The sequence below is a fragment of the Convolutriloba macropyga genome, chromosome 4 (genome assembly GCF_964194025.1).
Source record: "Convolutriloba macropyga chromosome 4, txConMacr16.3, whole genome shotgun sequence".
Taxonomy (NCBI): Eukaryota; Metazoa; Xenacoelomorpha; order Acoela; family Convolutidae; genus Convolutriloba; species Convolutriloba macropyga.
Window position 1 is genome coordinate 44,372,364 of NC_134471.1, and position 25,262 is coordinate 44,397,625.

Consider the following 25,262-nt stretch of genomic DNA (forward strand, 5'->3'; position numbering starts at 1 on the left):
TTACCGATGTGTTTGGTTTAGTATATTACATCAAGTAACACCAATTTTCTGATTAAAGACTTAATTAGCTGAGCTATCTTGCATATTTAAGTACCGCTAAGACCGCTAACGAACTGTTACATGATGGCACAGCGCAACTCATATAAAACATTAATCTACATGTTTAAGGTGCGGTAAAACAGGCAAAGAGCGGATGAGAATAAAATCCTAATTTTTTCGAAAAAAAATCGCATCTTTCGAGATCACATTTTATACTACCAAATTACCTATAAAATCCAAGTCCAACACCCAAACACGAACGAACAATTCATCTCCCCCATACTCAAAAGAGCTGCGGCACTTACAGCTGAAAGCCCCGAGGGGATTACATGTGCTACAAGTGCCGACCAACTGGGAGCGCGAAAGCTGGAGATGAAAAGTCCAAACGTGTCCAAGTGAAGGACTTGGCCAATCTACCTCCATCATAATTGGAGGTGAACATTAACAACCTATTACAATAGATGACGTCGTCACATACGACGTAATCTTAAATTCGTGCTTAAAGAAAGTGAGAAAAGAAAGTGAGAAAAGAAAGTGAGAAAAAGTGAGAAAAGAAAGTGAGAAAAGATAGTGAGGGAAGAAAAAGAGAAAAGGAAGTGGAAGAAGAAAGTGAGGGAAAAAAGTGGGGAAAAACAGTGAGAAAAGAAGTTGAGAAAAGAAAGTGAGAAAAGAAAGTGAGAAAAGAAAGTGAGAAAAAAGGGAGGAAAAAAATGAGAAAAGGAAATGAGAAAAGAAAGAGTAAAGTGAGAAAAGAAAGTGAGAGAAGAAAGTGAGAGAATAAAGTCAGAAAAGAAAGTGAGAAAAGTGAGAAAAAAAGGGAGAAAAGACATAGAGAAAAGAAAGTGAGAAAAAAACGAGACAAGAAAAAGAGAAAAAAAAGTGAGAAAAGAAAGTGAGAAAAGAAAGTGAGAAAAAAGGGAGGAAAAAAATGAGAAAAGGAAATGAGAAAAGAAAGAGTAAAGTGAGAAAAGAAAGTGAGAGAAGAAAGTGAGAGAATAAAGTCAGAAAAGAAAGTGAGAAAAGTGAGAAAAAAAGGGAGAAAAGACATAGAGAAAAAAAAGTGAGAAAAAAACGAGACAAGAAAAAGAGAAAAGAAAGTGAGAAAAGAAAAGAGAAAAGAAAAAGAGAAAAGAAAGTGAGAAAAAAAGTGAGAAAAGAAAGTAAGAAAAGAAAATGAGAAACGAAAGTGAGGAAAGAAGGTGAGAAAAGAAAGTGAGAAGAAATGAGGAAAAAATGAGAAAAGAAAGTGAGAAAAGAAAGTGAGAAAAAAGTGAGAAAAGAAAGTGTGAAAAAACGAAAAAAGAGAGTGAAAAGAAAAAGAGAAAAGAAAGTGAGAAAGGAAAGTGAGAAAAGAAAATGAGAAAAGAAAGTGAGAAAAGAAAGTGCGAAAAGAAAGTGAGAAAAAAGTGAGGAAAGTGAGAAAAGAAAGTGAGAAAAGAAAGTGAGAAAAGAAAATGAGAAACGAAAGTGAGGAAAGGTGAGAAAAGAAAGTGAGAAAAAATGAGGAAACAATGAGAAAAGAAAGTGAGAAGAGAAAGTGAGAAAAGAAAGTGAGAAAAGAGTGAGGAAAAAAAGAGAGAAGAAAGTGAGAAAAGAAAAAGCGAAAAAAAAGTGAGAAAAGAAAGTGAGAAAAGAAAGTGAGAAAAGAAAGTGAGAAAAGAAAATGAGAAACGAAAGTGAGGAAAGAAGGTGAGAAAAGAAAGTGAGAAAAAATGAGGAAAAAATGAGAGAAGAAAGTGAGAAAAGAAAGTGAGAAAAGTGAGAAAAGAAAATGAGAAAAAAAACAAAAAAAGAGAGTGAAAAAAGAAAAAGAGAAAAGAAAGTGAGAGAAGGAAATGAGAAAAGAAAGAGTAAAGTGAGAAAAGAAAGTGAGAGAAGAAAGTGAGAGAATAAAGTCAGAAAAGAAAGTGAGAAAAGTGAGAAAAAAAGGGAGAAAAGACATAGAGAAAAGAAAGTGAGAAGAAAACGAGACAAGAAAAAGAGAAAAAAAAGTGAGAAAAGAAAGTGAGAAAAAAGGGAGGAAAAAAATGAGAAAAGGAAATGAGAAAAGAAAGAGTAAAGTGAGAAAAGAAAGTGAGAGAAGAAAGTGAGAGAATAAAGTCAGAAAAGAAAGTGAGAAAAGTGAGAAAAAAAGGGAGAAAAGACATAGAGAAAAAAAAGTGAGAAAAAAACGAGACAAGAAAAAGAGAAAAGAAAGTGAGAAAAGAAAAGAGAAAAGAAAAAGAGAAAAGAAAGTGAGAAAAAAAAGTGAGAAAAGAAAGTAAGAAAAGAAAATGAGAAACGAAAGCGAGGAAAGAAGGTGAGAAAAGAAAGTGAGAAGAAATGAGGAAAAAATGAGAAAAGAAATTGAGAAAAGAAAGTGAGAAAAAAGTGAGAAAAGAAAGTGTGAAAAAACGAAAAAAGAGAGTGAAAAAAGAAAAAGAGAAAAGAAAGTGAGAAAGGAAAGTGAGAAAAGAAAATGAGAAAAGAAAGTGAGAAAAGAAAGTGCGAAAAGAAAGTGAGAAAAAAGTGAGGAAAGTGAGAAAAGAAAGTGAGAAAAGAAAGTGAGAAAAGAAAATGAGAAACGAAAGTGAGGAAAGGTGAGAAAAGAAAGTGAGAAAAAATGAGGAAACAATGAGAACAGAAAGTGAGAAGAGAAAGTGAGAAAAGAAAGTGAGAAAAGAGTGAGGAAAAAAAGAGAGAAGAAAGTGAGAAAAGAAAAAGAGAAAAAAAAGTGAGAAAAGAAAGTGAGAAAAGAAAGTGAGAAAAGAAAGTGAGAAAAGAAAATGAGAAACGAAAGTGAGGAAAGAAGGTGAGAAAAGAAAGTGAGAAAAAATGAGGAAAAAATGAGAGAAGAAAGTGAGAAAAGAAAGTGAGAAAAAAAGTGAGAAAAGAAAATGAGAAAAAAAACAAAAAAAGAGAGTGAAAAAAGAAAAAGAGAAAAGAAAGTGAGAGAAGAAAGTGAGAAAAGAAAGTGAGAAAAGAAAGTGAGAAAAGAAAGTGAGAAAAAAAGTGAGAAAAGAAAGTGACAAAAGAAAGTGAGAAGAGAAAGTGAGAAAAGAAAGTGAGAAAAGAAAATGAGAAACGAGAGTGAGGAAAGGTGAGAAAAGAAAGTGAGAAAAAAAGTGAGAAAAGAAAGTTAGAAAAGAAAGTGAGAAAAGAAAGTGAGAAAAGAAAGTGAGAAAAGAAAGTTAGAAAGAAAGTGAGAAAAGAAAGTGAGAAAAGAAAGTGAGAAAAGAAAGTGAGAAAAGTGAGAAAAGAAAGTGAGAAAAGAAAGTGAGAGAAGAAAGTTAGAAAATAAAGTGAGAAAAGAAAGTGAGAAAAGAAAGTGAGAAAAGAAAGTGACAAAAAAGGGAGGAAAAAAATGAGAAAAGAAAATGAGAAAAAGAGTAAATTGAGAAAAGAAAGTGAGAGAAAATGAGAGAAGAAAGTGAGAAAAGAAAGTGAGAAAAGTGAGAAAAAAAGGGAGAAAAGAAAGTGAGAAAAAAAGTGAGAAAAAAATGAGAAAAGAAAGTGAGAAAAAAACGAGACGAGAAAAAGAGAAAAGAAAGTGAGAAAAGAAAAGAGAAAAGAAAAAGAGAAAAGAAAAAGAGAAAGGAAAGTGAGAAAAGAAAGTGAGAAAAGAATGTGAGAAAAGAAAGTGAGAAAAGAAAGTGAGAAAAGAAAATGAGAAAAAAAAGTGAGAAAAGAAAGTGAGGAAAAAAAGAGAAAAGAAAGTGAGAAAAGAAAGTGAGAAAAGATAGTGAGAAAAGAAAATGAGAAACGAAAGTGAGGAAAGAAGGTTAGAAAAGAAAGTGAGGAAAAATGAGGAAAAAATGAGCAAGAAAAGTGAGGAAAGAAAATGAGAAAAGAAAGTGAGAAAAAAAGTGAGAAAAGAAAGTGAGAAAAGAAAGTGAGAAAAAAGTGAGGAAAGGTGAGAAAAGAAAGTGAGAAAAGAAAATGAGAAACGAAAGTGAGGAAAGGTGAGAAAAGAAAGTGTGAAAAAACGAAAAAAGAGTGAAAAAAGAAAAAGAGAAAAGAAAGTGAGAAAGGAAAGTGAGAAAAGAAAATGAGAAAAGAAAGTGAGAAAAGAAAGTGCGAAAAGAAAGTGAGAAAAAAGTGAGGAAAGTGAGAAAAGAAAGTGAGAAAGGAAAGTGAGAAAAGAAAATGAGAAACGAAAGTGAGGAAAGGTGAGAAAAGAAAGTGAGAAAAAATGAGGAAACAATGAGAAAAGAAAGTGAGAAGAGAAAGTGAGAAAAGAAAGTGAGAAAAGAGTGAGGAAAAAAAGAGAGAAGAAAGTGAGAAAAGAAAAAGAGAAAAAAAAGTGAGAAAAGAAAGTGAGAAAAGAAAGTGAGAAAAGAAAGTGAGAAAAGAAAATGAGAAACGAAAGTGAGGAAAGAAGGTGAGAAAAGAAAGTGAGAAAAAATGAGGAAAAAATGAGAGAAGAAAGTGAGAAAAGAAAGTGAGAAAAAAAAGTGAGAAAAGAAAATGAGAAAAAAAACAAAAAAAGAGAGTGGAAAAAGAAAAAGAGAAAAGAAAGTGAGAGAAGAAAGTGAGAAAAGAAAGTGAGAAAAGAAAGTGAGAAAAGAAAGTGAGAAAAAAAGTGAGAAAAGAAAGTGACAAAAGAAAGTGAGAAGAGAAAGTGAGAAAAGAAAGTGAGAAAAGAAAATGAGAAACGAGAGTGAGGAAAGGTGAGAAAAGAAAGTGAGAAAAAAAGTGAGAAAAGAAAGTTAGAAAAGGAAGTGAGAAAAGAAAGTGAGAAAAGAAAGTGAGAAAAGAAAGTTAGAAAGAAAGTGAGAAAAGAAAGTGAGAAAAGAAAGTGAGAAAAGAAAGTGAGAAAAGAAAGTGAGAAAAGAAAGTGAGAAAAGAAAGTGAGAGAAGAAAGTTAGAAAATAAAGTGAGAAGAAAGTGAGAAAAGAAAGTGAGAAAAGAAAGTGACAAAAAAGGGAGGAAAAAAATGAGAAAAGAAAATGAGAAAAAGAGTAAATTGAGAAAAGAAAGTGAGAGAAAATGAGAGAAGAAAGTGAGAAAAGAAAGTGAGAAAAGTGAGAAAAAAAGGGAGAAAAGAAAGTGAGAAAAAAAGTGAGAAAAAATGAGAAAAGAAAGTGAGAAAAAAAACGAAAAAAGAGAGTGAAAGAGAAAGAGAAAAGAAAAAGAGAAAAGAAAGCGAGAAAAGAAAGTGAGAAAAGAAAGTGAGAAAAGAAAGTGAGAAAAGAAAATGAGAAAAAAAAGTGAGAAAAGAAAGTGAGGAAAAAAAGAGAAAAGAAAGTGAGAAAAGAAAGTGAGAAAAGATAGTGAGAAAAGAAAATGAGAAACGAAAGTGAGGAAAGAAGGTTAGAAAAGAAAGTGAGGAAAAATGAGGAAAAAATGAGCAAGAAAAGTGAGGAAAGAAAATGAGAAGAGAAAGTGAGAAAAAAAGTGAGAAAAGAAAGTGAGAAAAGAAAGTGAGAAAAAAGTGAGGAAAGGTGAGAAAAGAAAGTGAGAAAAGAAAGTGAGAAAAGAAAATGAGAAACGAAAGTGAGGAAAGGTGAGAAAAGAAAGTGTGAAAAAACGAAAAAAGAGAGTGAAAAAAGAAAAAGAGAAAAGAAAGTGAGAAAGGAAAGTGAGAAAAGAAAATGAGAAAAGAAAGTGAGAAAAGAAAGTGCGAAAAGAAAGTGAGAAAAAAGTGAGGAAAGTGAGAAAAGAAAGTGAGAAAAGAAAGTGAGAAAAGAAAATGAGAAACGAAAGTGAGGAAAGGTGAGAAAAGAAAGTGAGAAAAAATGAGGAAACAATGAGAAAAGAAAGTGAGAAGAGAAAGTGAGAAAAGAAAGTGAGAAAAGAGTGAGGAAAAAAAGAGAGAAGAAAGTGAGAAAAGAAAAAGAGAAAAAAAAGTGAGAAAAGAAAGTGAGAAAAGAAAGTGAGAAAAGAAAGTGAGAAAAGAAAATGAGAAACGAAAGTGAGGAAAGAAGGTGAGAAAAGAAAGTGAGAAAAAATGAGGAAAAAATGAGAGAAGAAAGTGAGAAAAGAAAGTGAGAAAAAAAAGTGAGAAAAGAAAATGAGAAAAAAAACAAAAAAAGAGAGTGGAAAAAGAAAAAGAGAAAAGAAAGTGAGAGAAGAAAGTGAGAAAAGAAAGTGAGAAAAGAAAGTGAGAAAAGAAAGTGAGAAAAAAAGTGAGAAAAGAAAGTGACAAAAGAAAGTGAGAAGAGAAAGTGAGAAAAGAAAGTGAGAAAAGAAAATGAGAAACGAGAGTGAGGAAAGGTGAGAAAAGAAAGTGAGAAAAAAAGTGAGAAAAGAAAGTTAGAAAAGGAAGTGAGAAAAGAAAGTGAGAAAAGAAAGTGAGAAAAGAAAGTTAGAAAGAAAGTGAGAAAAGAAAGTGAGAAAAGAAAGTGAGAAAAGAAAGTGAGAAAAGAAAGTGAGAAAAGAAAGTGAGAAAAGAAAGTGAGAGAAGAAAGTTAGAAAATAAAGTGAGAAGAAAGTGAGAAAAGAAAGTGAGAAAAGAAAGTGACAAAAAAGGGAGGAAAAAAATGAGAAAAGAAAATGAGAAAAAGAGTAAATTGAGAAAAGAAAGTGAGAGAAAATGAGAGAAGAAAGTGAGAAAAGAAAGTGAGAAAAGTGAGAAAAAAAGGGAGAAAAGAAAGTGAGAAAAAAAGTGAGAAAAAATGAGAAAAGAAAGTGAGAAAAAAAACGAAAAAAGAGAGTGAAAGAGAAAGAGAAAAGAAAAAGAGAAAAGAAAGCGAGAAAAGAAAGTGAGAAAAGAAAGTGAGAAAAGAAAGTGAGAAAAGAAAATGAGAAAAAAAAGTGAGAAAAGAAAGTGAGGAAAAAAAGAGAAAAGAAAGTGAGAAAAGAAAGTGAGAAAAGATAGTGAGAAAAGAAAATGAGAAACGAAAGTGAGGAAAGAAGGTTAGAAAAGAAAGTGAGGAAAAATGAGGAAAAAATGAGCAAGAAAAGTGAGGAAAGAAAATGAGAAGAGAAAGTGAGAAAAAAAGTGAGAAAAGAAAGTGAGAAAAGAAAGTGAGAAAAAAGTGAGGAAAGGTGAGAAAAGAAAGTGAGAAAAGAAAGTGAGAAAAGAAAATGAGAAACGAAAGTGAGGAAAGGTGAGAAAAGAAAGTGTGAAAAAACGAAAAAAGAGAGTGAAAAAAGAAAAAGAGAAAAGAAAGTGAGAAAGGAAAGTGAGAAAAGAAAATGAGAAAAGAAAGTGAGAAAAGAAAGTGCGAAAAGAAAGTGAGAAAAAAGTGAGGAAAGTGAGAAAAGAAAGTGAGAAAAGAAAGTGAGAAAAGAAAATGAGAAACGAAAGTGAGGAAAGGTGAGAAAAGAAAGTGAGAAAAAATGAGGAAACAATGAGAAAAGAAAGTGAGAAGAGAAAGTGAGAAAAGAAAGTGAGAAAAGAGTGAGGAAAAAAAGAGAGAAGAAAGTGAGAAAAGAAAAAGAGAAAAAAAAGTGAGAAAAGAAAGTGAGAAAAGAAAGTGAGAAAAGAAAGTGAGAAAAGAAAATGAGAAACGAAAGTGAGGAAAGAAGGTGAGAAAAGAAAGTGAGAAAAAAGTAGGAAAAAATGAGAGAAGAAAGTGAGAAAAGAAAGTGAGAAAAAAAGTGAGAAAAGAAAATGAGAAAAAAAACAAAAAAAGAGAGTGGAAAAAGAAAAAGAGAAAAGAAAGTGAGAGAAGAAAGTGAGAAAAGAAAGTGAGAAAAGAAAGTGAGAAAAGAAAGTGAGAAAAAAAGTGAGAAAAGAAAGTGACAAAAGAAAGTGAGAAGAGAAAGTGAGAAAAGAAAGTGAGAAAAGAAAATGAGAAACGAGAGTGAGGAAAGGTGAGAAAAGAAAGTGAGAAAAGAAAGTTAGAAAGAAAGTGAGAAAAGAAAGTGAGAAAAGAAAGTGAGAAAAGAAAGTGAGAAAAGAAAGTGAGAAAAGAAAGTGAGAAAAGTGAGAAAAGAAAGTGAGAAAAGAAAGTGAGAGAAGAAAGTTAGAAAATAAAGTGAGAAAAGAAAGTGAGAAAAGAAAGTGAGAAAAGAAAGTGACAAAAAAGGGAGGAAAAAAAATGAGAAAAGAAAATGAGAAAAAGAGTAAATTGAGAAAAGAAAGTGAGAGAAAATGAGAGAAGAAAGTGAGAAAAGAAAGTGAGAAAAGTGAGAAAAAAAGGGAGAAAAGAAAGTGAGAAAAAAAGTGAGAAAAAATGAGAAAAGAAAGTGAGAAAAAAACGAGACGAGAAAAAGAGAAAAGAAAGTGAGAAAAGAAAAGAGAAAAGAAAAAGAGAAAAGAAAAAGAGAAAGGAAAGTGAGAAAAGAAAGTGAGAAAAGAAAGTGAGAAAAGAAAGTGAGAAAAGAAAGTGAGAAAAGAAAATGAGAAAAAAAAGTGAGAAAAGAAAGTGAGGAAAAAAAGAGAAAAGAAAGTGAGAAAAGAAAGTGAGAAAAGATAGTGAGAAAAGAAAATGAGAAACGAAAGTGAGGAAAGAAGGTTAGAAAAGAAAGTGAGGAAAAATGAGGAAAAAATGAGCAAAGAAAGTGAGGAAAGAAAATGAGAAAAGAAAGTGAGAAAAAAAGTGAGAAAAGAAAGTGAGAAAAGAAAGTGAGAAAAAAGTGAGAAAAGAAAGTGAGAAAAAAAAAACGAAAAAAGAGAGTGAAAGAAAAAGAGAAAAGAAAGTGAGAAAAGAAAAAGAGAAAAGAAAGTGAGAAAAGAAAGTGAGAAAAGAAAGTGAGAAAAGAAAGTGAGAAAAGAAAGTGAGAAAAGAAAGTGAGAAAAAAAGTGAGAATAGAAAGTGAGAAAAGAAAGTGAGAAAAGAAAGTGAGAAAAGAAATTGAGAAAAGTGAGAAAAGAAAGTGAGAAAAGAAAGTGAGAAAAAAGTGAGAAAAGAAAGTGAGAAAAAAAACGAAAAAAGAGAGTGAAAGAAAAAGAGAAAAGAAAGTGAGAAAAGAAAGTGAGAAAAGAAAGTGAGGAAAAAAAGAGAAAAGAAAGTGAGAAAAGAAAAAGAGAAAAGAAAGTGAGAAAAGGAAGTGAGAAAAGAAAGTGAGAAAAGAAAGTGAGAAAAGAAAGTGAGAAAAGAAAATGAGAAAAGAAAGTGAGAAAAGAAAGTGAGAAAAGAAATTGAGAAAAGTGAGAAAAGAAAGTGAGAAAAGAAAGTGAGAAAAGAAAGTGAGAAAAGAAAGTGAGAAAAAATGAGGAAAAAATGAGCAAAGAAAGTGAGAAAAGAAAATGAGAAAAGAAAGTGAGAAAAGAAAGTGAGAAAAGAAATTGAGAAAAGTGAGAAAAAAAGTGAGAAAAGAAAATGAGAAAAGAAAGTGAGAAAAAAGTAAGAAAAGAAAGTGAGAAAAAAAACGAAAAAAGAGAGTGAAAGAGAAAGAGAAAAGAAAGTGAGAAAAGAATAAGAGAAAAGAAAGCGAGAAAAGAAAGTGAGAAAAGAAAGTGAGAAAAGAAAGTGAGAAAAGAAAGTGAGAAAAGAAAGTGAGAAAAAAAGTGAGAAAAGAAAGTGAGAAAAGAAAGTGAGAAAAGAAAGTGAGAAAAGAAATTGAGAAAAGTGAGAAAAGAAAGTGAGAAAAGAAAGTGAGAAAAGAAAGTGAGAAAAAAGTGAGAAAAGAAAGTGAGAAAAAAAACGAAAAAAGAGAGTGAAAGAAAAAGAGAAAAGAAAGTGAGAAAAGAAAGTGAGAAAAGAAAGTGAGAAAAGAAAGTGAGAAAAGAAAGTGAGAAAAGAAAGTGAGAAAAGAAAGTGAGAAAAAAAGTGAGAATAGAAAGTGAGAAAAGAAAGTGAGAAAAGTGAGAAAAGAAAGTGAGAAAAGAAAGTGAGAAAAGAAAGTTAGAAAAGAAAGTGAGAAAAGAAAGTGAGAAAAGAAAGTGAGAAAAGAAAGTGAGAAAAGAAAGTGAGAAAAGAAAGTGAGAAAAGTGAAAAAAGAAAGTGAGAAAAGAAAGTGAGAAAAGAAAGTTAGAAAAGAAAGTGAGAAGAGAAAGTGAGAAAAGAAAGTGAGAAAAGAAAGTGACAAAAAAGGGAGGAAAAAATAAGAACAGAAAATGAGAAAAAGAGTAAATTGAGAAAAGAAAATGAGAGAAAATGAGAGAAGAAAGTGAGAAAAGAAAGTGAGAAAAGTGAGAAAAAAAGGGAGAAAAGAAAGTGAGAAAAGAAAGTGAGAAAAGAAAATGAGAAAAGAAAGTGAGAAAAAAACGAGACAAGAAAAAGAGAAAAGAAAGTGAGAAAAGAAAAGAGAAAGAGAAAATAAAAACAGAAAAGAAAGTGAGAAAAGAAAGTGAGAAAAGAAAGTGAGAAAAGAAAGTGAGAAAGGAAAGTGAGAAAAGAAAATGAGAAAAGAAAGTGAGAAAAGAAAGCGAGGAAAGAAGGTTAGAAAAGAAAGTGAGAAAAATTGAGGTAAAAATGAGCAAAGAAAGTGAGAAAAGAAAATGAGAAAAGAAAGTGAGAAAAGGAAGTGAGAAAAGAAGGTGAGAAAAGAAGGTGAGAAAAGAAAGTGAGAAAAGAAAGTGAGAAAAGATAGTGAGAAAAGAAACTGAGAAACGAAAGTGAGGAAAGAAGGTTAGAAAAGAAAGTGAGAAAAAATGAGGTAAAAATGAGCAAAGAAAGTGAGAAAAGAAAATGAGAAAAGAAAGTGAGAAAAAAAGTGAGAAAAGAAAGTGAGAAAAGAAAGTGAGAAAAAAGTGAGAAAAGAAAGTGAGAAAAAAAACGAAAAAAGAGAGTGAAAGAAAAAGAGAAAAGAAAGTGTGAAAAGAAAAAGAGAAAAGAAAGTGAGAAAAGAAAGTGAGAAAAGAAAGTGAGAAAAGAAAGTGAGAAAAGAAAGTGAGAAAAGAAAGTGAGAAAAGAAAGTGAGAAAAGAAAGTGAGAAAAGAAAGTGAGAAAAGAAACTGAGAAAAGAAAGTGAGAAAAGAAAGTGAGAAAAGAAAGTGAGAAAAGAAAGTGAGAAAAGAAAGTGAGAAAAGAAAGTGAGAAAAGAAAGTGAGAAAAGAAAGTGAGAAAAGAAAAAGAGAAAAGAAAGTGAGAAAAGAAATTGAGAAAAGAAAGTGAGAAAAGAACGTGAGAAAAGAAAGTGAGAAAAGAAAGTGAGAAAAAAAGGGAGGAGAAAATGAGAAAAGAAAGTGAGAAAAGGAAGTGAGAAAGAAAGTGAGAAAAGAAAGTTGGAAAAAGAAAGTGAGAAAAAGAAAGTGAGAAAAACAAAGTGAGAAGAAAGTGAGAAAAAGGAAGTGCGAAAAGTAAGTGAGAAAAGAAAGTGAGAAAAAAAGATAAAAGAACGTGAGAAAAAAAGTGAGAAAAGAAAGTGAGAAAAGAAAGTGAGAAAAGAAAAAGAGAAAAGAAAGTGAGAAAAGAAAGTGAGAAAAGAACGTGAGAAAAGAAAGTGAGAAAAGAAAGTGCGAAAAAAGGGAGGAGAAAATGAGAAAAGAAAGTGAGAAAAGGAAGTGAGAAAGAAAGTGAGAAAAGAAAGTTGGAAAAAGAAAGTGAAAAAAAGAAAGTGAGAAAAACAAAGTGAGAAGAAAGTGAGAAAAAGGAAGTGCGAAAAGAAAGTGAGAAAAGAAAGTGAGAAAAAAAGATAAAAGAACGTGAGAAAAAAAGTGAGAAAAGAAAGTGAGAAAAGAAAGTGAGAAGAAAAAGTGAGAAAAAAAGTGAGAAAAGAAAGTGAGAAAAAAAGTGAGAAAAAAAAGTTAGAAAAGATAGTGAGAGAAGAAAGTGAGAAAAGAAAGTTAGCAGAGAAAGTGAGAAGAGAAGGTGAGAAAGGAAAGTAAGAGAAGAAAGTGAGAAGAGAAAGTGAGAAAAGAAAGTGAGAAAAGAAAGTGAGGAAAGTGAGCAAAAAAGGTCTTTTTGATAGTTGCTCTCAATCTATCTATTTCGGGGCACTTTCTTAAGGCCCTGCTCAACTTTTTGAGTTTCTTTCTGTCAGACTCTTGGCTTTCGTTTTATAGACAGAATAATTCAATGCCGTCTGCAACCGCTCAACAGCAACCATAATTTGCTGCTAAAATTTTGTGATCTCAGCTTTAAAGCTTTGCTGCAGTCCTTTTATTGGTAGAGCAGTCATTTCTGAAAGTTCTCTTCAATGAAGAAAAGCGAAGAACGTTTTAGCCAAGAAAAGCGAAGAAAAGTTTTAGCGAAGAAAAGTCAGGATAACTGAATTTCAGGATAAGAGTCTGAGACAATGAAAAAAATCTGAGCAAAACCTCACAAACCTTTAGACCAGTTAAGACCTGCCCGCCCTAATTAATTTTAATCACCAATGGATGCTTACCAAATCGTTGGCCATCTGGGATATGCAAAAAGGAATGATAATATGTAAAAAGAACAATCAGTATTGCATTAAAGCAACTCAATGTAACGGTTAATCTCAGTTAAATGTCAAAATCTCAAGGTCTCACACGCGTGCACGCAAACACACTTACATACACACACACACGCGCGCGCAAATAGGTTCACAAACAAACGCACAAGGATAAAATTCAGTGGTTGTACTCCAAGCCATGGTTAACGTCAGTTAAATTTTATCAGTTGAAGGTCACAAACACACACACACACACACAAACAGAGTCACATAGACGTAAGCGGTCAAGTAAAAAGAACGTTCGAGAACAAATTGAACGTTTGAAAAGCAAGCAAACGTTCGAAAACTAATCAAACGTTCGAAAACGAATTGAACGTCCCAGAGCCGAAAAGAGCACACACACATACACGCACACACATACGCATGCATGCTCACGGACACACGCACGCACACACATAAAACCAAGCCACAGAACACGCTGCATGTTTAAGGACCGTTAAAACATGTGAAGATTGGCGCTTCAACATGGTGCTATAGGATGCATGCATTACGCTAGGCTGCATGTTTAAGAGACGCTAAAACATGTGAAGATAGGCGCTTAAACATGGTGGTATAGCATTCGAGTTAGAATTAATATATAGTTATAGATGTTGATGAAATTTAAAGTTCATTAAGTGAGTTCAGAAATAATTTTTTTTGAGTACTGTAAGTCACGCAATTGACCTGCAAGTAGAACAAATGATGTCAAGCACATAGATTTTAACTGCAAGCCAAAATAACTCACTGAAAACGGAAAAGTCAATGGTCGCAAGAATCATCGATGGAGACGACAAATTAAAAAAAAAACCTTGATGTCACCAATAATAGCCGCTATCACTTTGCGACTATTAATCATTCATCGGGGTCAGATCTGACCAAAGTACACAGATTCGAAGTCAGTAAATGCTATTGAAAGACAATTGAAGGCTGATTTTTACCAAATTCGGTATCACACACCATTCACCGGGGTATGATCTGACCACAGAAAATTACTTCGTCATTTAAGACTATCAAGAAGCAATTTGTACCAATTTTGAAAGCTGATTTATACCAATTTTGAATCACGGGTGTCAGAGCTGACCGAAGTACAAATTCGAAGTCCGTGAATGCTATTGAGAGTCAATTCAAAGCAGAGTTTTACCAAATTCGGCAACACACACATCACCTTTCTCCGGCTTGAGTTGCTAAATCATTTAAGGCTGACGAGACGCAACTGAAAGCTGATTTATACTAATTTCGTCAGTCCTCGACTTTCACCGGTATGATCAAAACACACGAGTTTCTAAGTCAATGAATGGTATTGAAAGTCAATTGAAACTGATTTTTACTTAATTCGGCATCGCCAAGCCTTCACCGGTGTCAGATCTGACCGAAGTACAAAATTTCTAAGTCATTAACGGACAATGAGAAGCAAATGAAAGCTGATTCTTATCAAATTCAGCACCACACACACTTCATCGGGGTCAGATCTGACCAAAGTATAGAGCTTCCAAGTCAAGTAAGGATATTGATTAATTCGCGAGAGCGTTCCCAAAATCTCCGATACGAAAAAGAAGCAATTTCAGATTACATAAGTAATTTGACCAGACATTAGACTCTATACTGAAATCCAGCAAAAACTGCCGAAACTGAGTGAAAAAACGGCAACGGTAAAACTAAGTCGGCAGGTTACTGTAAATAATCCTAAAAACCTATAGTCTCTGTCTGAAGACTAGCCACCACTACGCATATGCGCTTAAAGTTCCATCAGTAAATTTTTGACGCAGTAATTTAAACTGAACATACTTTAGTATCTGCGTAAAATGATAAAGCAAATGCAATTAACCTTGAACTTAAAAGTTCTTCTATCCGAAGAATGGCTCTCCTATGTATATTCTTAAAGTTCCTAGTTTTTGGGGACACCAATGTGTCCATTCTACAGTCATACCCACTTGGTGCATTATGACCGACAGTCTCAAGTAACAATGGAAGCGTTTTTGCTTTCAGCTTTTGAGCGAAGCAATAGATTAACTTGAGGGATAGTTTCATTGATTATGGAATGGCCGGCATTGTTGACCTCAAACAAGGAAGAATACTGGCTACTCAGACTTCAGCTTTGCACTTGTCCCCTACAGATATTGCCAAATCTTCCAATTCGTCTGCGATTTGCTGCGGGGAGCCAGCATGTCGCATTTGCATCTCTCCGTCATTATTTCGTTTCGGAAGATTATCAGTGCCTTTGCCACCAAGCATAAAAATAACCCGATCATAGCTTTCGGCTACATCCAGAACATGATGCACATCCAATCTTCTAGCTCCCTTGATTGAAAAATATCGACAGGCAAATCTTGAGGCTCGAATAAAGAATCGAGTCCAAAATATTTAGCGTCCGGTTGTTCATGTTGACATACTTAGACTTGAAGGTAAAGCCACCAGTAGAGTAGATACTTTCCATTTTTGATTACAAGTCTTGAGTAACTTTAACAATGAAAGTATGAACAGAAAAAGAATCTGACTTGAAAACTTCTAAATATCGACCGTTGAAATATGTTAAGACATGGCTGCAAAATGTTTAAGAGTGAAATGAAAACGTGTTGCACCGGGGGGGGGGGGGGGTGTTGGCTGATGGGGGGATGATGGGGCAACAGTGGGTTGGGGGGGGGCAACAGCGGGGGCAACAGGTAGGGGGTGGGGTTCTTCAACCTCTAAGAACCGCCCTTCACACCATCAGTATAAGTCTCCAAAAGAGTTTCTGTGAATCGCATGATCTGAAAGGCTCTAAGAGCACTTAATTCCCGCTGGGCGCTACCTGTTTATCCCGTTTTTGAGGAGGAAAAGTCAAATGGGTCAGACGAAAAATCGGTCAAGCGAAAAATTGCATTAAAAAAGGCCGACAAGACTAATAAAGTTGCTACAAACTTCGTTTGAGAGCAATTAAAAAATGTTCCTGGTGTTCAAGACAGTTTCGAGTCTTTATGGAATTCTTTAATACATAACCTGGAAATGATTAACTCAGTTGGCAAAACTCAGCTTTGAGCAGAAGATCGTGACATGGATCAATATTATGACGCATATAACAAACTTTTCGGCTAATATTTCTCTGTAAATGTTCCACGGCATTAAAGATATGCGAGCACAATCTATTTCAGATCATCCAGGCTCATTTCTAGTCGTAGGTGACCAGCTAATAGCTAGAGCCATATTCCGTAGGACATTATTTCAATGACTTTAATCACATAGAACAACCTTAACCACGTGACTTTTAATTTTACTATTGATTCATGATACCTCTCTCATTGGGGTGGGAGGTCGGCTGGTAGCAGACGAGATCACGAATGAAGTTTACAAAGTCACTGCTATCCGCTAAATGAGCAGCCATGCCTTTCTCTTCCAGTTCCAACTCCTCGCCCTCTGGCCCCTCTGGTGACAATGTCAGGGGTGGGATCTGGAGCTGGCCGTCCAACTCGCCATCCTCATCCTCAGTCAACGCAAAACTGAACATAAACAAGAATTGCTTACTTTCTCCGTGAACATTTTTAAGGAGACAGAGCTACGCCCTTCTCGGGTAGTGGGTAAGGAGTAAAACGACGATTCTGAAAATTCTCAACTTTTCTGGCCTATTTGCAATCTTCCATCAAATCGCTTATGAGTCCAATTATTTTTTACAATTAACTCAACAATCAACGATCTGGGCACCTTTTTTCAGCACAATTCCAAGATATTTTGAAATACATTTTTGCGCAAAAAAATTGAATCACCCTAAATAGAAAACATCAGGCAAAATTAACGCTAGAGTGATATTTTTGTGGCCAAGAAAAAATTAAACAAAACCATTAAAAGCACAATAACAGCTCCATAAAGCTACCACTCTTCGCTTTGAACGCAAAAACAGTAAAAATTTTCAATATTGAAAGGATTAAGGGCCCCTATCAGCAAAGCGTTAGTATTTCTCCAAAAGAGGTGAGAATTGACAGAAATTGTGACACTCACTTGTCAATGTTGGAGAGTGGAATGTATGTAGATGTCTCTTGATTGGGCGAGTAGTGGACTTGAGTGAAGCCAACGGGGATGAAGAACTCCTCCGAATGAGTGAACTTAAACAATGGCCTGGAAAAATAAAAATTATTATTAATCCCGATGACAAATAATAATATACAATCTCATTGTCACAGCAGCCGAAAATTGATTAATCAGTTATAATTGACACCGTTCAACAAGACGACAAATCAAAGAAAAGGTATTGTATTCTGCATCAAATAGACGTTATTTGCGTGTCATCACACGTGTGTATCATCACAGTTAGTCCTCTCACTACAAAAATCTCCTTTTTCACTCTGTATAATAAATTCCTAAATACCGAAGTTAACTAGACTTGACTACCACTATTCGTTGTTGGCGCATCTCCCACCCTCGCCCCGTCAAGAAGTATGGTAACTGGAGAGGCTGACAAACCGCTTACCAAAAAGAATGGTCGGACGAATCTGATTCTGAGCGTCAATTTGCAAAAAAAAAGATTTTTCATCTATTGAGTGTGATACAATTTTAATACCTCCAATTGTAATACAAACGCGAGTGGAAGTCTGAGCAAGAGGTGGAAACGCAGGAACCATGAAGTTAAAAGAAAATATTGCAATAATGTTTTTAAATAAATTTACTGTTAAAACTTCCATGTTGGCACTAATGTTAATGGAAGACGAATGGAAGCGATCAGAGGCGCAAAGGGAACCAAAGCAAGGAATGTTTTTGAAGATGGCCAATTAGAACATAGCCGGCGAATTTAGAAAAAACATAGCATGACAAGTTTTGAAATACAACCCAAAGAACTGACAGGAAAACTAACGCCACTGCACCTGAATAGCAGACCAATTGAACAACGCCAGCCAAACAAAAGTCTCATAAATTTACAATAAAACGAACAGTCTCAGAAATAGAGAATAACAAAACTAGCATTGCTAAAAATCTTGAATCTCATATCTTGAAAGCCAAATTTTATCAGTTTAATATACCCATTAAACTGCGCAACCCCAGCTTGAAAAAAAAATTTTGTTCCCTAAAGATGGAAAAACACGAAAAAATGAAAAACATTTTCAAAAAAGATTTTTAAAAAACGCTATTTTCTTGAAACCTGCGAAAAATCGTGATATTAAAATCCTCAAAACTCTTTATGTAGAATCTGTCCGGTAACCTATCTCCAAGCCCTAAAAAAGCTTCACTGGCCCCAAACATTCATAAACACAAAAAATGACATTTTTTTTTAAAAATGTTGAGGCAACTAAAATTGGTGATAGTATAATCCTAAAAACAATTTTCTTATCCCTAGAATCTACCCGATTACCCAATTTTACGCTCCAGAAAAGTTTCATTGGCCCCTAAGAGACAAAAATGAGAAAAATTGCAAAACAGGCTATCAATTTCGGTGTTCATGGTCTTGCAAAAGTTAACTTAAAAACTTATCTTCCAAAAAAACTCACGAAAATGATGAAAAACGCTCAATATGGAACCATTTTTGCCTCAAAACTACAACAGATAACTTCAATTTAGACCTATCCAGCACTACAAGACCATAAGCAATTAAAAGACTATTAACACCACCTTAGGGCATCTAATGAAACTTAATGCCTACTGGGCGTTACCTGTTTATCGAGTTCTGAAAGCTCAAAGTCATAGAAAAGTGTTTGAAAACATCTTAGAAAAAAGAGCAACAATACAATCCAAAAACTTCAGATTTTAGAAAATGGGAGCGCCAAAAGCATAGCGGTTCAGTTGACGGGGGTTAATAATTATCATAAATTGGCCGTTAAACAAATCTGAAACTAATATTAAGCGGTACATTCATTCTACCTCCTAATTGGTTCATTGCTCAATAATTCAGTGACTGTACATCCCATCTTTTAAGATATGCGATAAATTAATAAAACTGCTTGCAATATTCTGCGCACGGCACAAATTGTCCTGCAAATCCAACCACTGCATTCTGGAGGCTATTTATTTTTTTTAATCTTCAAAAATGTAAATTTAAAGTTATAACCACAACAAAAACGTTTGGTTAAATATTTACATTTTCAAAATCGCCTCGTAAATATATGAATAGTTTGGTCTTTATACTTCAGTAGAACAAATTTCTAAAGCCTCTTACTTGTCTATCTATTGGAACACGTTCATGCAGTTTGACCATTTCGCTGCTTAGTTTTTCCTTAAATTTATTTTTAGTTTTCTCTTTTCGGATTTCAATTGGCAAATTATTCCACTTCCTAGAAAAATTTCTAATCAGTGATCTCTCACTCCATTTGGATTGGCACTTATTCTTTGGAAAGTACTGGAGAGTTCTGGAGTTATTGGTCAGTTCGTACTTTTCAAAAATCTTGAATGAGGAGTTTTTGGTTTCTCGACTGCTCTCTTTATATTGTGAGAGGTCAAAAAATTTAAGAAGACAAACGTTTTTAATGAAAAGCTCTGCTGGTAAAATAATAGATCTCTTGCGCTGTCAAACTGTTTGCGCAGGTGGCAAACCTTTATTCTACAATTTATTTGTCTATTAACTCTCTGAAGTGACTTAACCGACAACGATTGAAAAAAATGGCACTGAAATTGAGATGGGACAAAACAAGTGATTTAAACAGCCCGATTCTTGCTTTTAATGGTAGAAAATGTCATACTAAGTAAATTGACCTAATAGCATTTGCCATTTTTGTTAACGTTTTGTTTAGCTGAATATCAAAATTTAGATTGTTATCAATCATTATACCTAAATAACGACAACTTGTTTTTGGCTCTTTGAAAATTCCATTATAATGAAATTGTTCAATTTTTGATTCACCATTTTTTGAAAAAATCACAATTTCTGTTTTATCTCTGTTTAAGGTTAGCATATTTTGCCTCATATAACTGTCAGTATTTTCAAATACAATGTTAATTTCGCATAAAAGATTTTCATCAGATTTGGAATGACAAATAATGCATATGTCATCTGCTAACTGTAAAACGTCCTCTTTTTTTTCATTTTTTCTGGGAAATCGTTGATATAAAGTATAAAAATTAAAGGTCCGAGAACTGTTCCTTGAGGTACTCCGTGATTGATTACCACCCAGTTAGAATATTCAATGCCGTTCTTTACGAATTGTTTTCTGTTAGGTAAAAACGATTCGAGCATTGCAATTGATTCCGTACTAAATCCATACTTTGCAATTTTTTCGAGAAAAATTTTGGGAGATATTGAGTTAAAAGCTTTGGCCAAATCCAAGAAAATACTAACAACGGTTTCGTTTTCTTCTAACAAACTGTTCATTGATTCTGTCAATGATACTACTGTATCATTCGAAGATTTTCTTTTCAGAAACCCAAACTGTTTTCAATTATGCGAAGGTTTCTATTTAGAAAGGCTGCAAAAAAACTTTTCTTAAAAAACAACAAATGGCAAAAATTGATCGACTTCAAAGTGTATAGCCAATTTTACTCTACACTCGATTTTACTTAAGAATAAGAAGGGGCACCCTTATAACAATCAGCAGCTTTCCACTCAAACATTACATCATTAGATAGATTATTATGTAACTCCTTAGGAAGACAAGGGGACCAGTCATTAGTGAGACTATCAAATAACTATTGACTCCTTGAAGAACCGATGAAGCCAGCCATTAATGAGAACATGAGACAAGATAAACAACTGAATCAATTAACAAAAACGAACGTTAATTACGACCCCAACTCGAAAACTATATTTTACAGTCAGTTAAAGACAAAGCATTGGATAAAAATTAATTTGTACTTTTCTACTTTGAAAATATAAGGGACCGGTCATTAATGAGAAAATTAATGTAAAAAAGGAACAAACAACAAAAGGGCGAACAAACAAAGGAACAAACAACACCATTGACACCTGTCATTATCCAGAATAAGTGATACGAATACCAAAAGTGCCACAAGTACATCCAAAACTCGCAACGTCAATTAAATTTTGGGAGAAAAACATCCTAAATGAATAAAAAAAACACATACATGAACAATCGTTTGTTCAAAGTTGCGTTATACATGTACGTACAATCGCTTGTTTCGCGTCATTAATAAAGCAATGTGTTAGGGAAACAAAAAAGAACCTGAAAACAGGCAAATATACCGAAACATTATCAATACACGAAGTATCGGAGCCTTTAAACCATTAATGAAACAAATAACAGAATTAGGAAATATTTAATTTCTCTAAAAACAAGATGCAACCTGTGTTTCTTGAGACTCTGCTACAACTTGACCGAAGTAAAACCAAAATGGTATAGTTCAAAAAATCACTGCCTTTTTTAAACCAAACGTTTCAAAGTCATCACAATCATAAATTTTCAAATAATAAAACAAAATGACTGCTAAATCCTTAGGAAGACAGTTCGATGTGTCATTGGTGAGAGTAAGTCTTATGACCACAAATTAACAACGAATACCGGTAGACCACAAACAAATTTCAGAAAAATAGTGTTCATGCCATTAACACCATAAACCACTATCTGGAAAGATTATTAGTGCTCCATTGGGTCACATTTGAACATCAATGGCCCCCATTTTGGAGGAATCGTGCAAAACAGACAGCAAAAATATCCATAATCTTTAACGAGTATTAAAAACAAAATAATAATTATGAAAACACTGCGACACAGCCATAAAAGAATCAGTGGCATATAAAAACAGTACTGAGAAGCAGGTTTTTGTCACAACACGTGAAGAGACATGTCATTCATGAGACCAAATTACAAGTTGTCAAAAAGAGGAACAAAACCGTGCAGAGTTCAAAAGCTCCTTTCAATTTTTTTAAAAGAATTGATTTCAAGGACATTAATAACATCAGCGATCAACTGAAATGATCGAATTGATTCAATCATATGCCGAAAAGAAGCCAGTGAGACGTTTCATTATCAATTTATGAGTCCTGATACAACTACAAAAAGAAGAACAATTAAAGGCAAAAATCAACAATCCAATTACATTTTGCACGAAAAGTTTCGAAGTCGTTAAATCATACGCTACTCACAAAAAACAATCAACATGACCAATTCCCCTACTTTGAAATGCAATGGGAAAAGTTAAATTCTATCAGTGTAATGATTTGACAAGGTAACAAAAAGCTACTTCAAAATGGGCAAAGGTCCAAAACAAAAAAATTTAGGAAGACCCGTGGTATCGAAGTCATGAAACTATCAATTAAACAATAAAACCATTTAATGTTCATTCACTCGAAAGACCAGCCTTCAATGACACAAAGCCACAAGTTGATGGAAATAAGAGATTTCCTTCAATACAAATTTATGCAAAGTCATAAGGGCCAATAGGTATCAAATGAAAGCATTATTAAAGGTTCATTTAAACCGTTTAGTGAAGCCAACCTTTCATAGTGATACGCAGTCACGATACTGCGAAACAATTTTGGTTTGTAATTAACAAAGAAAAAAAATGATGTTACGGCCGCCAAATAAACAATCACGACATCATTAAAAACCATAAACAAAGCCGCGCAGATTTACAGCGTAAATCATTATTTTGATCATAAAACTTACTGCAAAATCTTGCGGTATGTCTCACATATCATTAATTAGTTTAAATTGAAACATCTGGTAACGTTGAAAAAGGACCAAATTCCCCATAGGATCAGAAAATTGGCTGCGCTGAAAACTCTTATGAAATAATACAAGTAGTGGAAAATGAGGGGGTCTACCGCACAGAAAAAGGATCCCTCCCTCTAGTAGCCTCGAAACCACTTTCTATATATTTCTAACAACTATTTTTTGTATTTTAGATGCTGCCTAACCACCTGGGCCATAGGATCATGATTTTTATGTTTTATAAATGCTTTTATTCAGGTTCTCTCACAAGGTTAGTTCAAACCGTTCAAACTTTATCTTTACCATTGACATTTGCCAAACAGAATAGTTAGCTTGGTATACAACTTTGTTCAATTTCTTTGAATATCAAACCTCTGTTTGAACAATTTTATTATACTGTAAACTCCGTATGTGTACTTTTTCGTTTTCTCTTTGCAACGTTTAGCTTTTTATCTACAATCAAAAACCGGTTCCTTAATTTGAACTTCCAGTAAGTTAAACAATTTTGTCTGAGCTTTGTGTTGTGTAATGCTTTAGCTTACTTGTCTTTGAATAGCAATATCTTTAGAAAATTATATTAACGAAATGGTTCGAAATTGGTATAAGAAAGCATTTTCATGGTATAGGGAATATTTATGCGCAAATTATCATTGAGTTTATCAAAAGTTTCATCAATAATTTTCTTCGTCAGACGGTAAGACAATAACGTCGTCATCTTCAGGCGCTGCTCTCACTTTAATGATCTTTTGCTTTCTCGGCTTAACTATTGCGATTGGCTTTTCTCTTTTGAGAGTTGCTCGATGACCTTCTTTATTGTATCTTAGAAGGGCTGTAAATTCTCGAAGTCCCGAAGCCACATATTTCAACTCCCACATTTCGCCTTTGTTCTCAAATTTCTTGATTTGGAAGAACACTGATAGCATCAGGTCATCGGGGTCGAAATACTTCATTGAAAGTCGGTAGTAGACTTTATCGTTATCTAAATAGAAACATAATTAAACTCACGAAAGCTGTTTTAATCGTTTTCTGTATAGGGTTAGGTGAATTAGGATCTTAATTAAAATTCAACTCTTCGACTAATATCACATAATGCTGAAATTATAAAGTGCGATACTACCTTTGATGTCTCGTATCACCTCGCAATTCTTTGAATCAAGCCGCATTCTTTCGCACGCCTCAATATGTATCACGAGACGTCCATCTGCATTGATTTTGCCCTCAGTGATAACTCTGATAAGGTCAGTGTCCATCATCACCGTGTTTATTAGGGACCTGAAATGTTCTTCAGGTAATGTAAGATTTTGGTACAAAAATCTTTCACCGTTCGAATATTTATAAAGCGATATTTCAATTGTTGCGCCCTCCGTGTTATCTTCTCTCCAAATTCCCACAAAGCGCGTAGAGGTTTGGTATTCAAACAGATAACCAGACATTTGTAGTGTATTTAGTTTTAAGTTTAAATTTTGTTTTTTGTGAAAGAGCTTAGGATGGTAATTTGCCGATTTGTGGGCTTTTTATAACCGTTATCAATCTCAGATAAGTCTGTATCTCGACGGAAGAGAAATTTATAACCGCAATTTACGGTTTTTACCTTGCGGCGCATTCCATTTATGGGGTCTCATCGGCGTTTTCTTTTGTGGTGCATTGGAGAACATCTTTCAAGTTTTGTTAGTATACATAATCTTAAGCAGTCGGCAAACTAGATTTCGCTCCGATAAAATTTCAGGTTTTTCCGCTCGCAAATTTTCATTTTCTAAATAATAATCCTGCGGACCGCTTTCGACTTTCAGACTCAACCAACTCCAACAACTAGCCTGCATCTGGAACACGTTTTTCCGACAACAAAACGATACTGTCCTGCAGCTTTCATTCTAATTTGGGTTTGGAGCCAATCAACGCGTCAAGAATTCATTTCAACACACAGAGAAAGGGTATGTGTTGTCTTAGATAAATTCAATTCTGCAGTTGAAGCTGTGCGAAGCCAGGATGTGTTTAAACACTCCTTTTTTTTAAGATGCCTTATTTTTCTGATGCCTTTTACAATATTGTCTTCGCTTAAAACTTATCGATTCTTGAGCAACAAAAATTGCTTGATTGTCTGATCATTGAAAAATATTGCGGTAGGGGTTAACATATGCCCAAATTTTCTTTACTTCTGTTCAATGTGCACGTTTTTTAAAATATTGAATTTGTAGAGAAGCTGCTCTAGGGGTTAATTTATGCTCAAAATTTTTGCATTTCGGTTCATTGGTCAATGCAATTTTTTTCAAATTTGATGCTAACAACTCTATTCAGTTATTTGATAATTCCTAAATCACTGTTCTAGGGGAAAATTTATGCACAAATTTTCAATTTTGTGTTTCGTTGTGCATTCTTTTTAAAAACTGAACATCGGGGTTTCTCAAACCTCCCTAATTTTTTTCCAAATACAGCTTCAGGGGTTAATTTATGCTCAATTTGTGTGCACTTCGGATCAATACTTAATGCAGTTGTTTTGAAACTTGGAAATACTTCCTGCTTTAAAGTGTGCTTTGTTGCCCAATTTTAAAAACACTTCACTAGGGGGTAATTTATGCCCAATTTTTTTCTCCGGTGATACTTATTAATTGCAAATTCTTGAATTTACTAATACATCAAACCACCTCGCTTCAACGTATCAAACTTAGAAGTGAAAAAAGGGGTTGATCGTTGCCTTGTTATGCCATCGAAAAATTTTTAGCTCGTTTTGCAATAAATACCGATCCCGTTTACGTAGGGTTCAATGATATCGTGCAACTTCTGCGATGAAACGTTCCAGAGCAGAAAAGATCTTGCTCTGCATAGACAGCAAAAGCATTCTAATCTACCGGAAAGCAACTTCAGTTGTGGGCACTGTCAGGTAGTTTTCACCTTGGCCAAAAACTTGGTGCGTCATCTCAAGAATGTGCACAAGTTTCCGAGGACTCTTCGCTGCAACACTTGCCATACTTTCTTTGGGAGTGAGGAGTCTTGGAAGGGACACTGTAGGTCACAACATTCTGTTCTCCCTGGTGTTGAGCTGGCGCAGCCATCCACAAGTGGGGCTGAGCAGTTTGAGTTGGAGAGGGAGAGAAAGGCAGTGAATGGACATTTTCAATCCTATCGTCTCAAAATTGTTGGTGACCAAATTTTTGATCCTTTTGAGTTTCTAGTAACAAACGAGATGGCAATTAGAGATTTTATTACAAAACGTTTGGCAGAAATAGTTACTGCGAAGGTAGGATTGTGTATAGAAGTGAAATTTACAAAACCTTTGCTCGAAGAAAGCACGATATCGTTTTTTCACAGTCCTCTGGAGAGTGTGACCACTTGCTTCACATCAGATGAATATTTTGCTCACGTTGATAAATTGCTCACGAAAATTAACGTTTTTTGCACTGCAGGCAGCGGATGGGTTATTGACCGGTTAAACATGGTTGAACTCAAGCTATCAAA

At 34.0% G+C, this 25,262-nt stretch overlaps 1 protein-coding gene across 2 annotated transcripts in view; it reads right to left on the minus strand.

Annotated features, from left to right (window-relative positions):
• LOC142337698 (GATOR1 complex protein DEPDC5-like) overlaps nucleotides 1-25,262 on the minus strand; it is a 186,920-nt gene that overhangs the window by 97,942 nt on the left and 63,716 nt on the right. For both annotated transcript variants that reach the window (XM_075387143.1, XM_075387144.1), the window contains 2 exons: nucleotides 16,219-16,335; nucleotides 15,517-15,722 (listed from right to left, as the gene is read on the minus strand). In XM_075387143.1, the coding sequence (XP_075243258.1) occupies nucleotides 15,517-15,722; nucleotides 16,219-16,335 (323 nt within the window). The remainder of the gene's footprint in view (nucleotides 1-15,516; nucleotides 15,723-16,218; nucleotides 16,336-25,262) is intronic.